Source organism: Mustelus asterias, chromosome 2 (genome assembly GCF_964213995.1).
Source record: "Mustelus asterias chromosome 2, sMusAst1.hap1.1, whole genome shotgun sequence".
In the NCBI taxonomy this organism is placed as follows: Eukaryota; Metazoa; Chordata; class Chondrichthyes; order Carcharhiniformes; family Triakidae; genus Mustelus; species Mustelus asterias.
The window spans coordinates 101614286-101629418 of NC_135802.1; the positions used below are offsets into that span (position 1 = coordinate 101614286).

The window sequence follows — 15133 nt, forward strand, 5'->3', positions numbered from 1 at the left end:
GAGTTCTAGAGCATTTGTAGTATTGTTTTTAAAGTGTGCAAATCCCAATTTCTCATTCCAAGTCCTTCCAGCATTTTCTCTGACAATAAGGTCATGTAATTAACTGGGGTGATGTTTTGGAACTGGAAGTGGGAGAAGTTCCAATTTGTCCCAATCTCCACCAACACACCAGCCAAGGTGGCAAGATTGACAGGCTTGGCTCCCTATCAGCTGGGATACATTCCAGGAGAGGCTGTAGCCAAGGATCAGATACGTTTCACAGTTGTTGAGGTCAGAGACTGCAGATAGAGATCACAGGGGTGGGGGTTGATGATGGTTAGAGTATGTTTTCAGATCAGGTTGATTGCGAGGGTTCACAGTGGGAGGGAGCGGGGTGGGTTTGGATTGGTAATGAGGTTGGTGGTGACCACGGGAGTTGAGGGGAGGAGAGTCGGTGATGGAGGTGTTGTCAAGAAGATATTGTGTAGGTGCAGGGATGGGAAATGTTTGGAAGTTTATTTGCTGAGCTTGGAAGAAAAGTTTCTCCTTCTGCTAGCCCCATAAGCAAAGTCACATTCAACCCTTCCCTTCTCCTTTTACTCGCCAAGTTTCCTGAAATATAAAGACTTACAAAAATAGAAGCATGCAGTCTCCTTAAAAGTTTTCAACGGCAGAAATCTTCCTGAGAGAAAATTGGTTGCTTGCTCCTCATCCCACCTCCACTGAAACTGAAAGTGGGCAGATTCTTGGCAGATTAGGTTCCTGTTTCAGGTTCTTAATTCATTCCCTCTCACAGAACCAAACCCAGTCACTTTTGGGGGTTAAAGTTACTGCCAAACAATCAGCCACATAGCTGTTTTGTACACTGACTCCAGTGTTTGAATGTCTCATGTGTTTTTTGGTGACTAGTATTGACGATGCAGAGCACTACAAAGTTTGAATTAAATTTCCTCTGGATTGTATTCTCCTGTTTTGTTATATGGTTCAACATTCTAGTTTGCTTTGCTGATTTCTGCTTTGCATTGATTGGACATGGTGAGGATTGAGTATAATGGGGCTTAGCTATTCACTATTTCAAGGCAGACATATGTTACCTATTTTCCTTCCCATCTAAAATACTTTACACTAGTGTCACGTGAGTGTACCTTTAAGAAAGTTTTTTTAAAAATCATGCAGCTCACAGCTTCAGTGATGTCATTGGGGTGGGGCTAAGCTGTGGCAGTTAGGTGATAGGGCTTTCAGTTTAGTTTGTGGCAGTCAGGGATAGGGGTTTTTTCTTTTGGGCAGTGTGTTTGGAAGCAGTTTAGCAGCAGGCTAAGAAGCAGTCTCTTTCTCTTTGTTTGGTTCTGCCTTAAAGAAGCTGTATTTTCTCTTCTGAATTTCTTCACATTCAACCTAGGAGGCTGGATTCTGATAACAGGTGGGCATTGACCTATGCTGTATTGTGTTTATTTGGAGGATTTTGTGTATTGAATGTTGGCTTTGGTAGGAACACATTAGAGATATTTCCTTAAGAGTTGTACATTATCGTGGTTGTTGTGTTTCTTGTTTGTAATTGTTAAAAGTTCTTGCTAAGTATCTTACTGTACATGTCAACAATATTCTTAATTAAACTTTGTTTTTGATAAAAGCTTCTCGTGGGCCAGTTGAATCACATACTGAAGTGAAACCTCTTATGCTCATCCTGGTCAAATTCAACGTTACCGGTCAGAACACCTTGGAGCGTCCAACCTGACTTGTAACACTAGTTTGTGGTGAATTGGATCTGCAATTGTTTTATCCCATTCACATACCATGGGTGGCACTGTGGTTAGCACTGTTGCCTCACAGTGCCAGAGACCTGGGTTCAATTCCCAGCTTGGGTTACAGTCTGTGCAGAGTCTGCACGTTCACCCCGTGTCTGAGTTTCCTTCGGGTGCTCTGGTTTCCTCTCACAATCCGAAAGACGTGCTGGTTAGGTGCATTGGCCATGCTAAATTCTCCCTCGGTGTACCCGAACAAGCGACGGAGTGTGGCAACTGGGGGATTTTCACAGTAACTTCATTGCACTGTTAATGTAAGCCTACTTGCGACACAAATAAACTTAAAACTGTTTAATTTGTAATTTCTGAGTTGCATCCTTCACTTAAGATGCTCTTATTAATTTGATATTGCTTGCTAATGTAATCATTTTGCATTGAGTTTCTGAATCCAAATAAATGCAAATTAGAAATAGTATTAGCTCCATCATTGAGCCCTGGAGCATCCAACTCAGTACTTTTCCCGCCCCATGTTACTCCACTAACCAGTACCCACTATTTATCATAGTTAAGGCAATTTCTTATAATATCTAGGTATTAGCTTGAACCTCCACAGCTTTTTCCTTGAGCTTTATTAAATCTTTCCAATCCTTTCATATTATTTACATGTTTTTTATAAGCTAGGAGGTTTTGTAGTACAGTGGGTAGCACCCTGGCTCTAAGCCAGAAGCTCCAGGTTCAAGTCAAACTCCAGAACTTGATGGCCATGGAAGGTACATTCATAATGTGGTCAAACAGGTTGATTTTCATTCTGTAAATCCTTCCAATATACCTATGGCAAGCAGTAAGAGCAAGATAGTCTCTGTGTCAGCTACACTTGATGTGGAGTAGTGCCACTCAAGCTATAGCCTTTAACAACCTATTCCAAGAAAAGCTGGCTACAGAAACAGCTTTGTCTGCCTCATGCATCTCTAGGCAGGGAAAGAGAATCAAGAAGAAGTAAAAACAAACAGCAGTAAGTAATTGCCTTCAAAATTTGTACACTGTTTCTTGATAGCTATTTTCAGGTTTTTGTCAAGATAATTTTTTTCTCTATCATATAATAATGTTCAGAACCTATTTTTTCATTTTCACTGCATATTTTCCTTTCTACAGTTTTCCTTGGTTATAATTTCACATAACTACCATGATCTTTCAGCCTTCGAAGCACTATATCTGGTAGACTATGGCACTGCCACCCTGAGCTTAAGGAATTTCCTGTTCTCTTCGAGCAAGGTCTAATTCCAACTGAAGGTAATGGCAGAAGTGAGCCTAGTTGTAGGAGATCTAAACAAGCGAGACAAAGAAAAGACTGAAACGTTATCTCAATCAGTGAGTATTGATAAATGTACATTGCATTACAATAATTGTAGTTTCAAACAACACTTAATTACCTGGTCTAGATTTGATATTTGATTGCCTTGACTTTCCTTCAGATCTGTGAAATAAACTGCAGTCAACATACAAGAACTTTATAAATGAGCTGTTGCTTTATTTGAAAGTGCAAATATGGAATATCGTCACTTTACTGATTAATACCTAAAGAACTGAAGCATAATCTCGGTGCCAGCATGTCAATGGAGACTGGGGAATAATCTGTGGCACATTTACCTAAAGAGATCATTTTGTGGGAGGGAATTAATAATTATATTGTCTAGTGCTCAAAATAATTAAGAATTGCACACAGACATTCCAGACTGGCTAAGTGACAAGTAGAAAAAAAGTCCAACATAGAAACGTTATGAAGCAGACCAAATAAACTTAAAGAAAATAAGGACCTATTACCAAATAGCAGGCTATGTACCTCTCTGTATTAAGCCACAGAATTCTAAAGGTCTGTATACAATTGCCTTTAATTCAAACAAGTTAGTTGGTTCTACTGTGGGTATGTTTTTACATTACAAAGATTTTTAATGGAGTACTGATGTAGCTTTGAGTGCGCTATTAAATTTGACATCAAATTGATTCCAAATTAGGACTATTAATGTCAAATTGTAATTCAAAGCATTGAATACACTTGAAAGCAAAAATGATGTTAACATTTTCGAGTAAGGGAAGCCTGTTTAGTAAATGCCACTTAATTTGGCAGATATGTATTGTCTGTGAGCAGCAAGCAAATGATGATATTGTTTACTGTCAAGCCACATGTCAGTGAAGGCTGCCACAAATATGACTGAAGGAAAGTCACTGTAGAAACCATAGCAGCAGATTCCAGGAAAATGTGTTGTTCAAATGTATAAACTGTCACCAGGTTTAAGCACAAAGTGGTCACAAACCCAGAAAAAGTGACAGAAATTCTTTCTTGGAAATGAGGAATAAATGAACTACATTATGAACAGATTATGTCTTACCAGCCAATAAGAAAAATCTGTTGTCTGAATCTTGATGAAAGATCCTTCCAAAGAAAATGGAGCTCCAGGAGGAGAAAGGAAGACAGAATTAAAAATTCCTTTGGCATAGGTTTCCTCTGGGTGCTCCGGTTTCCTCCCACAGTCCAAAAATGTGTAGATTAGGTGGATTAGCAGGGTAAATATGTGGGGTCATGGGAATAGGGTCTGGGTGGGATACTCTGTCAGAGAGTCGGTGCAGACTCGATGGGCTGAATGGCCCCCTTTTGCACTGTAAGGATTCAATGATTCTATTCTACAATATTCCCTATGGTGAACTCTTTTAATAAACTCTGGAAACAATTGGGATTTTTAAAAAGTATACATTAACTTCACAGAACTGAGAAAAACACACACAGTTACAATCCAAGTCAAAAGCATTTTCAGCTGAGACTTCAGGAGACTCAAACATTACATTATTGCAATAAAACATTTTGTTCAGCTCCTGTCTGTCAAACAGAAAAGTTGGAGCAATCGTTCTGTATTTTGAGTGTCCATTCTATATGCATGGTGGATGAGGATAGTAACAATGCCTTGATTGTGGACTGTCTGTTCTGATACAAATAATGAGGTGTATTTGGCCAGTCTACAGAGAAGCTTTACACCTGAAGTGAAGAAGCTGACTGGAATTCTCTGGTCTCACACACCCCACTGCGGCTGCCAGCGAGTCGGAAAAATTGGTGTTTAGCCAAATCTCGGAGAATTCCAGCCCCAGACACATTATGCTTAGTTCTAAAAGTTTGTCACTTCTCAGCCAACTAACAACTGAAGAAAAATAGATTGAAATGGAGTCTCAAATGTAGATCCACGACAGTGCGCTGACATCGTTAACTTGACAATCCTTTGAGAAATTTAAACCTTTTCCCCATGATGCATAAGATCATAACCTGGCCTCATAATACTGAAATAAAGGATGCAGCAAGGGTTCAGATATTACTATATTAGCAGAGATAAAGGAAATCTTCAGATCCACAATCAACAAAGCACATCAAGATGTCCAACAAATCTATAAAAGCCTACACATTAGACAGGAGGCCCCAGTTTAGCTGGGCGAACAGGTAAATACTATCATTTCAAGGCTCAGTGGCCCTCGGGTGGAATTTCCTTTCTCATTTAACCCTAGTTAATATCGGTTTGCAAGAACTCAGAACTTTAGGACATTGAGAAATCTGTGAAGCAGGAAATTCTTATCACTGCAAAATGCTTAAAGATCTAACAATCTTCTTATTCACTTTTGAACATGTGTCCAGAATAACCACTACCTCGTCTGAGAACCCTTGCTATGGATAAAGAACTCCAATATCCCAGTCAACAAGGCACTATGGGACAACAGAGCACTCTAAGGTGGGACTTCCTCTCAAGAAAGGGGTGGAAGTTTTTGCATTAAAGAAATTAATAATGTTCACTGCTTGGCAGCTCTTGGCATTGTGGGCGGTCTCCCCCTGACTTTTTAAACTAAGGGGGTGGGAATCATGGAATCCAGTAAAATACAGTCAAAAGTTATTGCAAGCTCATAAAACTGCCAGTCAAACAAAGCTAGATATCCCCTTCACAGCTGTGTCAACAAGGGATCTAAAACTGAATGCACTGAAACTTTTGAAGCATTCTGAACAGATGGCCAGCCTGTCAATCAAAGAAGTCAACCAGCTGGTGAACTAGATGGTCATCTCAAAGATCAACAGATCGCTGGATTTTAAATCAATCCAAAGATGAAAGCTTTGTGTCCAGATGACAGATTAAAGTCAGATTCTCAATAATGTTGAATGCAGAAGAGGTACTTTAATGTAAGTGAACACTTACACAATGCTGGTCAAGTTAATGGTCATTTACCTTTTAAGAACAAAGCCTTATCATCAAGCGCTACATTAAAACATAATTAACTTCTCATACAGCATGTACCATAGAATCCCCACAGTGCAGAAGGAAGCCATTTGGCCCATCGAGTCTGCACTGACCTTCTGAAAGAGCATCTTACCAAGGCCAAACCCACTGCCCTATCCCTGTTACCCTGCACATTTACCATGGCTAACCCACCTATCCTAATATCTTGGGACACTAAGGGGCAATTTAGCACAGCTAATCCACCTAACCTGCACATATTTGGACTGTGGGAGGAAATCAGAGCACTGGGGGAAACCCACACAGACACACGGAGAATGGGCAAATTCCATACAAGCAGTCACCCGGGGCCGGAACTTAACCCAGGTCCCTGGCGCTGTGGGACTGCAGTGTGAACACAATTAATCTCTCAAGATAGGAATGGGGTCTGGAATCCTAGAATAAGACCCCTTCCTCACCATTGTTAAATCTTCTCAGCTTCTGTTCAGACATGGATGAGCACACTAAAACCTGGGCCAGAATGTCTGCACACATCCTACAATGAAAGCTGCGATGAAATACTGACATGCAGACCGGAATTCTCCCAACAAAATTCGAAGGATTTTCGTGGGAAAACTGGAATAATTTACGCTGGTCTTTTCAGTGGGAGTCCAGACTAGAATCTCCCATGCTCTGTGCACTGCAGAAGCCACCAGTGTGAATATCATTAAATTTCAGGGAGGTGGGTCTATTCTCACCCAGGAGGCTGGTGCAGAGGCCCGCTGATTTCAATACGCAGTGGCCCTGAACTGTCAGCTTCCCCTTGCTGGCCAGCTCAATCACTGGCCAGCCTGGGACCCCCATAGTGCTGCCCCCCCAACCCCTACAGCCTGATCGTGGCCCTTCCCAACCATTCCCAGGCCGGCGCCCGCACCCCCCCCCCTCCCCACCTTGCCCCGATCTCCAGGCTCTCTCTCCCCCCGCCCCGCACCCCGACAGACCCCAGCCCACCCTGATCACTGACCTCCCTCCTGCCTTGACCAATCCCCATGCAGAGTGGCAGCAGGACCCCACCCCCACCAATCATCCTTGGGCCCCACACGCGCCAGGCCCCACTCCTTGGCACTGCCCATGCCTGATGGGCAGTGCCAAGGTATCCCTGGGCCTGGGCACTTTGCCCCTTGGCAGTGCCAGGGACACAAGTTGGCATTGCCAGGGTGCCCATGCCCAGGGTCCCCACACCCTGCCACCTGACCTGCTAGGGGGCCCCAATTGCTCCCCTCCCCCTTTCAAACCGATCGTTCCCCGAAAGTGGGGACCTACCGTAGAGTCTGCTGGGATGAAGTACTCTGGCGGGGCGGGGGACACGAGCGGACCCAGAGAATTCAGTCCCGGACCCACTAATTACATTTAAATTATATTAAAAAGAGATTAAAATTACTTACCTGGCCTTCCTGCCGGTTTCCAGCACAGATCTGATGGTGCCAGAAATCTGACACTGGGAGATGCGCTTGCGGCGGGAACGCATGCGCAAATCCCGAGCATGCCCGGCCGCGAGATTCTCCCAACCCGCTGCGCTATAAAATTTGCGCGGCTGGTTGGGAGAATCACCTCCCCGCCCCCCCAATGTCCCTAAAGTATTAATGATAGAGAATACATCAGATGTTTTATTCCTGTTATTAAACTATTATTTACATAAAGATGTTCAAATATTATTGGCCATGTGTAATGTCCTCATTATGGCAGGAAATTCAGAAAATGGTGTTCGAATGGCAGTGCTGGAATCTGCTGACGAATTCCCTGAAAATGGGCAGCAAATTGTAGGAAGATCTAGCACCAAATTTTTGTTCTCTGAAACTAATTCTGTGAATTTTTTGTAAATGCAAGTGGTCATCTTTAAATCTACAACAACAACAAACTTGCATTTATATAGGGGCTACAATGAAGATGAACATTCCAGTTGAGCTCACAGCAGACAAAGTGGACCATAAGCTAGAGGAGGAGATATTAAAAGGAGTGAATAAAAGCTTGGCAAAAGAGGGGGTGTAGGAGCCTAGATATTTGGTGGTACAGTTGACAGTAGTATGGATGAAAGGAATCGGAGCTACACATTGGAGGAACACAAAGTTCCCAATGGTTTGAAGGACACGAGGTTACAGAGACATGGAGGAATGAGGCCATAATATGATTTAAACAGGAGACTAAAAATTTTAAATGAGGCATAAAAAGATCCCATATTTTTTGGTTAAGGCCAAGTTGATATTTTTATTGCATTTTTTGTTGTGTAAAATATGAAAAATTATCAGGACTATGCTGCAAGTGTTCATTGTATCAAACATCATTTTACTAGGTATGTAGTTGATTGTGACAAATTCACTAATCACCTTTCAAGGTCAAGAGAATGACTTGCTAATATTACCGTTCTCCAGCTGAGCACCAACAGCTTCTTAAGATTGAAATGAAAATTTGACAAGGTTTACACAATACAATGCAGAATACTTACTCAGTCTGACACTGAATCTCAGTGCCAATAGAACTGATACTTCTTGGTAATGTAGCTGCAGGGGGAAAAGAAGAACAATTTCACTCTTTCACAGTAACATGATCCATTCTTTATTACAATTAACTAACTATACTCTGGAGGGTGTTTTAAAATATGAGGGGAAGCATTTCTTTGGTTGTTTATGGGCACACATATTAGAAATGCATTTTTATGGACTTGCATAATTTCATTAAAGCCCAATGCTCTTCATCATAAAAATAAACAATCCAAAAATAATTTCCTGAATGATGTAGCTGCAATCTGAATTTGTCCAGTTTCATTTGTGAAAGAATGACATGCTCAATTGATGTAACATATCTATAATATCACTGATCACTGTTTCCAGATATACCATCACACCCCCTGTGGTGCTGCTCATGATAAGCTGGAAGAAAATCATCAAAATAATTGAGACTTGAAATTTAAGTATGATACTTACAGGAAGTGTATATTATTTGCAAGTCCTTTAATATATGACTAGCAGATCTCCAGTGATAATGTTAATGGCACTCAAAAGTTTTTAAATTAACAGGTTATTGCGCTAAGCAGCATTAAATGTATTAGCATCGAGAAGATGCTCGCATCTGAAAGCACCATGATGGAAACCTGGACTAGATTTTTGTCATGGAGACAGGAAACGAGAGCTGGATCTGTCTCTGTGTCAGAAACCCGGCTCTGATGGGAACTGACTGAAGTTCAGGTTATTGATATGGAAATGACTTTCCTGACCAATTAGAGCCAGTGGGGACTGGGATGAGGTGGGTTAAATGAAGTGAGGGACTCATTCATATATCCATGGCAGTCATCGTCGAAGCTGCAAATTGTCCTGAGAGAGAGTTTGTATCAGAATGTTCCACAACACCACAGGGGAACCAGAGGCCTGGCACCTTTGTGGGAGAGGAGGACGTCCTCTTCCTGGAGGATGGCAGGTGCAGGCCATCTAGTCATGCAGCAGGGCACCTCTTGCTTCAGTTTAATCTTTCTCTACATCCAATTCCTCCTCCTCCTGTTCATCTCCTGTTGAGCTAGCCCTTTCCAAGGCCTCTCCAACCTCAAGTCCACACCTCTTTGGAGGGCCATGTTTTAGAAAGCACAGCAGACCACCATTATGAACAAGGCCCTCATAGGGTACAGCAGGGCACCACCCAGTCAGTCCAGTTCCTTCTGAGCCTGCGATGCACATTCAGTTGTGAAGCTGATCTGTTGTCCAGTCTTGGTGAAGAGAGCTTTCCACCTGGGTAATGCACTGGTTTGTAACCACCTGTGAGATTCTGCAGGGGTCAGCACTTTGAGGGCACAGATGTAGATGATCATATATCTCGGGGGTTGTAGTTTCTTTTGGGTTCTAATTCTCAATCATATATAGGTATCCTATCCCCTGCTCCTTCATCCCCTAATCCTTCTCCTCTGGTCTCTCATTGCCCTGTCTTTCCTGTGCAGGTTGCTGTGCTTTACCTCCAATGGCCTTGATCTCTGAGGGTGCAGCACCCATTTCCATCTGCAGCCTTCCTGATATCAGGTGGTCCAAACAGTCTTGCTCACTGCTCCGATGCCCTTGTGATGCCAAGATGGTAATGATGCCCTGAACTGGCAAAGTTTATGATGCTGATTCCCCTCCAACCTATGGTAGGTTTCTGCAACTGTTAACTTAAATGGGATAAGCCCTTTCACCTACAACAGGCCATTGCACTTACCTTTAGAAACTTTTCTGGCCCCCATGTCTAGAACTGGGAGCAAAGTCTTTGGGTGGAGGATGTGAAGTGGTGAATGCATTTGGAAGCATTGGACAGGTTTTTCCAGCAGGAAGGAAGGAGTAATTTGGCAAGGAAGTATACTATGAAAGGTTTGACACCAGGAAGTTCCGAAGAACAAAGGGACCATGGCGTGTTTGTCCATAGATCTCTCAAGGCGGAAAGGCAGGTAAATAGGGTGGTGAAAAAGGCATATGGCACACTCGCCTTTATCAATCAGGGTATAGATTACAAAAGCAGAGAAGTCATGATGGAGTTTGGTGAGCCCACAGCTAGATTACTGGTCGCCACATTATAGGAAAGATGTGAACGCACTGGAGGGGATGCAGAGGAGATTCACCAGGATGCTGCCTGGGATGGAACATTTAAGTTATGAAGAGAGGCTGGATAGGCATTGGAGCAGAGAAGACTGAGGGGCGACCTGATTGAGGTGTTCAAGATTATGATGGACATGGACAGGGTGGATAGGGAGCAGCTGTTCCCTTAGTTGAAGGGTCAGTTACAAGGAGACACAAGTTAAAAGTGAGGGGTGGGGGGTTTAGGGGGATTTGAGGAAAAACATTTTTACCCAGCGGATGGTGACAGTCTGGAATGCACTGCCTGGGAGGGGATGGAGGCGGGATGCCTCACATCCTTTAAAAGATACCTGGATGAGTACTTGGCACGCCATAACTTTCAAGGCTATGGGCCGTGTGCTGGCAAGTGGGATTAGGTAGGCAGGCCAGGGCATTTCTTGTGTCGGTACAGACTCAATGGGTCGAAGGGCCTCTTCAGCACTGTAGTAATCTGTGATTTGAATCGTGGCAGACAGTGGCCCAAAATTTGGTCTGGTGGCAAAAGTCAGTTTTCTGCCAATGGGAAAATGGAATAAATTTCCCCTCCCAAATTTCGTGGCGGGTCAAGTTTCTTGCTGCTCTATTTCAGGGATTTCATTTGCATCTCAGGAATTTCATTTTCCTCCAAACCTAATTACCCTACCAGTGTATAATTAGACCAGTTTGATTCACACTCAGGGTTCGGCGTTCAGGCGATGGCTGGAGTTACTGTGATGCGTACATGAGACTGAGAGCTATGTAGATAGCACATTCAGTGAGGTGGTCACATCGCAGGCTGGGAGCATAGGAGAAGAAAGGGAATGGGTGACCACTTGGCAATCCAAAAGAACCAGACAGGTAACACAGGAGTCCCATGAGATCCTGCTTATTAACCAGTTTTCCGTTTTCAGAGGAGTGAAGCCAGAGCCACGTTTGTGGCACCAAAGCTATCTCGAAGGGGAGGAAGAAGAGGGGAAGAGCACTAGTGCTGGGGGTTCATTAGTTAGTGGATTAGACAGGTGTTTCTGTGGATGCAGAAGTGAATCTAGGATGATATGTTTCCTCCCCGATTTCCAGGGTCAAAGATGTTATGGAGTAGCAGTGGGACAATCTTCTGGTGAGAGTGAACAGCCAGAGGTCATGTTCCACTTTGGTACTAATGCCTTAGGTTGGAAAGGGGGAGAGATCTTGAAAGCAGATTTCATGGAGTTAGAAAGGAGATTGAAAAGCAGGACCTCTAAAGCAGTAACTTCAGGATTACCTCCAGTACTGCCTGCTAGTGAGCATAGAACTAAGAGGATTGAGCAAATTAACACATGGTTGGAGAACTGGTGTAGGAAGAAGGGCATCATGTTTTCATAAAATCATAGCATCCCTACAGTACAGAAGGGGGCCATTCGGCTATTGGATCTGCACCGACTCTCCCGAAACAACATCTTGCCTAGGCCCATTCCCATGTATTTATCACGGCTAATCCACCTAACCAGTATATCTTTGAACACTAAGTTTTAGGGCAAATCCTCCATGATTAAAGAACCCAGGGATAAGGAAAATGGCCGGTTGGTTGTCAGGAACTATACAGCCACATGAATATGCAAGAGGCTGGGAATAATGAGAAGGTCGAGACAGGGATGATCTAATCAACAGGAAACAAAGGAGAAACCATGGCCAGCAGATGAGGAGTAAATAGCCCAGCAGCAAGACAATGAGAACAGAGATCATTCCATCCACGGACAATATCAAGACTCAGCTCGCTGATGGGATTCCAATCAGGATGACTCAGAGAACATTTAAAAGACATTAAAATATCGATTAAGGGCGGTCCCGACAGTTCCGGCCCTTTTGTTCCAGTCAATCGAAACTACCAATGATCAGAAACTGTTTTGTGTGAGAGAATCATTGGTTCAGGTTTTTAAAAAGGGACAAGCAAGCTCTGGTCTCTCTCTCCTCTCTCTTCTCCTGTTCCTGCCTCTCGTTCGTCTCCAGCATGCAGCCCGAAGTCCACTGAGCAATTTAAACTAGGATTGTGAGTATCCTCTGGTAATTCGCGAAGTTCCCGAGATCATCATAGTGGATGAGGCTTTGGGGAAAGGGGGGGGCTTTTGCATGCACCTTTCATAGTTTAAGACACTGGTAAACTTGTGTAAAGTAAGCATTCTCGTTGTGCCCGTTTTAGTATTCCTTCCATAGCTATAGTCTTATAGAGCATAAGGCATTGTGTGTTGTTTTCCTGGTGTTTGGTGATCTTGACCTTGATGTTTTAACAAATATATATATATCTTTGACTTCCATTGGAGTCCGTTTTGATCTTTGCAATTTCTCACCAATGATCTCTGACCAAGTCACAATATTAAATATCCTTCACCATAATTCCGGAGTCTAGAACTGAGGGCACTCTGGGCGCTTCGAAACCACCCACTCAGGAAAGGCTGCCAGGTAAAGGTGGGCAGAGGCTTTCCTTTCCTCTCTCTCTCTACTCTAGCGGAGTAGGCGCAAGGTGGCTGTGAGTCCACCGGTAAGAGGGAGAGGGTCACCTGGTCAGTGGTGGGGTTTGAACAATTGGTGTGCCAAGCCCAAAGTGAGCCCGTTGGGTGGAGTTAAAAAGGGGATCACGCTACAACACTAAGGGGCAATTTTAATATTGTCAATCCACCTAACCTGCACATCTTTGGATTGTGGCATTGGGACCACTTCTGGGCAGGTGGGACCTGCACAAAATGGGCTGCATCGTAGCAAGACCGGGATTAACATGCTTGCAGAGAGATTCGCTCATGCTGTTGGGGAGGATATAAACTAGATTGGCAGAAGATGGGAACCTGAGAGGGAGCACTGATTCGAGGGAAGTAAAACTGGTAAAAGGAAGTAGAAAGGAAAAATATAAGACAGGTGAAGCATAGGCAGCCATCAGATAGAGTCATAGAGGTTTACAGCATGGCAACAGGCCCTTTGGCCTAACTTGTCCATGCCGCTCTTTTTTAAAAAAAAAACCCTAAGCTAGTCCCAATTGCCTGCATTTGGCCCATATCCTTCTATACACACCTTACCCATGTAACTGTCTAAATGCTTTTTAAAAGAAAAAATTGTACCCGCCTCTATTACTATCTCTGGCAGCTTGTTCCAGACACTCACCACCCTCTGTGTGAAAGAATTGCCCCTCTGGAACCTTTTGTATCACTCCCCTCTCACCTTAAACCTATGCCCTCTAGTTTTAGACTCCCATACCTGTGGGAAAAGATATTGACTATCTAGCTGGTCTATGCCCCTCATTATTTTATAGACCTCAAAAAGATCACCCCTCAGCCTCCTACGCTTCAGAGAAAAAAGTTCCAGTCTACCCAGCCTCTCCTTATAACTCAAACCATCAAGTCCCGGTAACATCCTAGTAAATCTCTTCTGCACTCTTTCTGGTTTAATAATATCCTTTTTATAATAGAGTGACCAGAATTGTACACAGTATTCCAAGTGTGGCCTTACCAATGTCTTGTACAACTTCAACAAGACGTCCCAATTCCTGTATTCAATGTTCTGACCAACGAAACCAAGCATGCTGAATGTCTTCTTCACCACTCTGTCCGCCTGTGACTCCACTTTCAAGGAGCTATGAACCTGTACCCCGAGATCCCTTTGTTTTGTAACTCTCCCCAATGCCCTACCATTAACTGAGTAAGTCCTGCCCTGGTTTAATCTACCAAAATGCATCACCTCGCATTTATCTAAATTAAACTCCATCTGCCATTCGTCAGCCCACTGGCCCAATTGATCAAGATCTCATTGCAATCCGAGATAACCTTCTTCACTGTCCACTATGCCACCATTTTGGTGTCATCTGCAAACTTAATAACCATGCCTCCTATATTCTCATCCAAATCATTAATATAAATGACAAATAACAGTGGGCCCAGTACTGATCCCTGAGGCACACTGCTGGTCACAGGCCTCCAGTTTGAAAAACAACCCTCTACAACCACCCTCCGGCTTCTGTCATCAAGCCAATTTTGTATCCATTTAGCTACCTCACCCTGGATCCCGTGAGATTTAACCTTATGCAACAACCTACCATGTGGTACCTTGTCAAAAGCCTTGCTAAAGTCCATGTAGACAACATCAACTGCACTGCCCTCATCTACCTTCTTGGTTACCCCTTCAAAAAACTCAATCAAATTTGTGAGACATGATTTTCCACTCACAAAGCCATGCTGACTGTTTCTAATCAGTCCTTGCCTCTCAAAATACCTGTAGATCCTGTCTCTCAAAATACCTTCTAACAACTTACCCACCACAGATGTGAGGCTCACTGGCCTGTAGTTCCCAGGCTTTTCCCTGCAACCCTTTTTAAACAAAGGCACAACATTTGCCACCGTCCAATCTCCAGGCACCTCAGCTGTGGCTGTCGATGATTCAAATATCTCTGCTAGGGGACCCACAATTTCCTCCCTAGCCTCCCACAATGTCCTGGGATACACTTCATCAGGTCCCGGGGATTTATCTTCCTTGGTGCACTTCCAGCACCACCTCCCTGTAATATGTATACTCCTCAAGACATCACTACTTATTTCCCCAAGTT

General features: G+C 43.4%; 1 protein-coding gene across 1 annotated transcript in view; it reads right to left on the reverse strand.

Annotated features, from left to right (window-relative positions):
- The window catches only part of nek10 (NIMA-related kinase 10), a 229702-nt gene that overhangs the window by 13062 nt on the left and 201507 nt on the right, over positions 1-15133 (reverse strand). The window contains exon 28 of the mRNA XM_078200564.1: positions 2904-3044. Within this exon, the coding sequence (XP_078056690.1) occupies positions 2904-3044 (141 nt within the window). The remainder of the gene's footprint in view (positions 1-2903; positions 3045-15133) is intronic.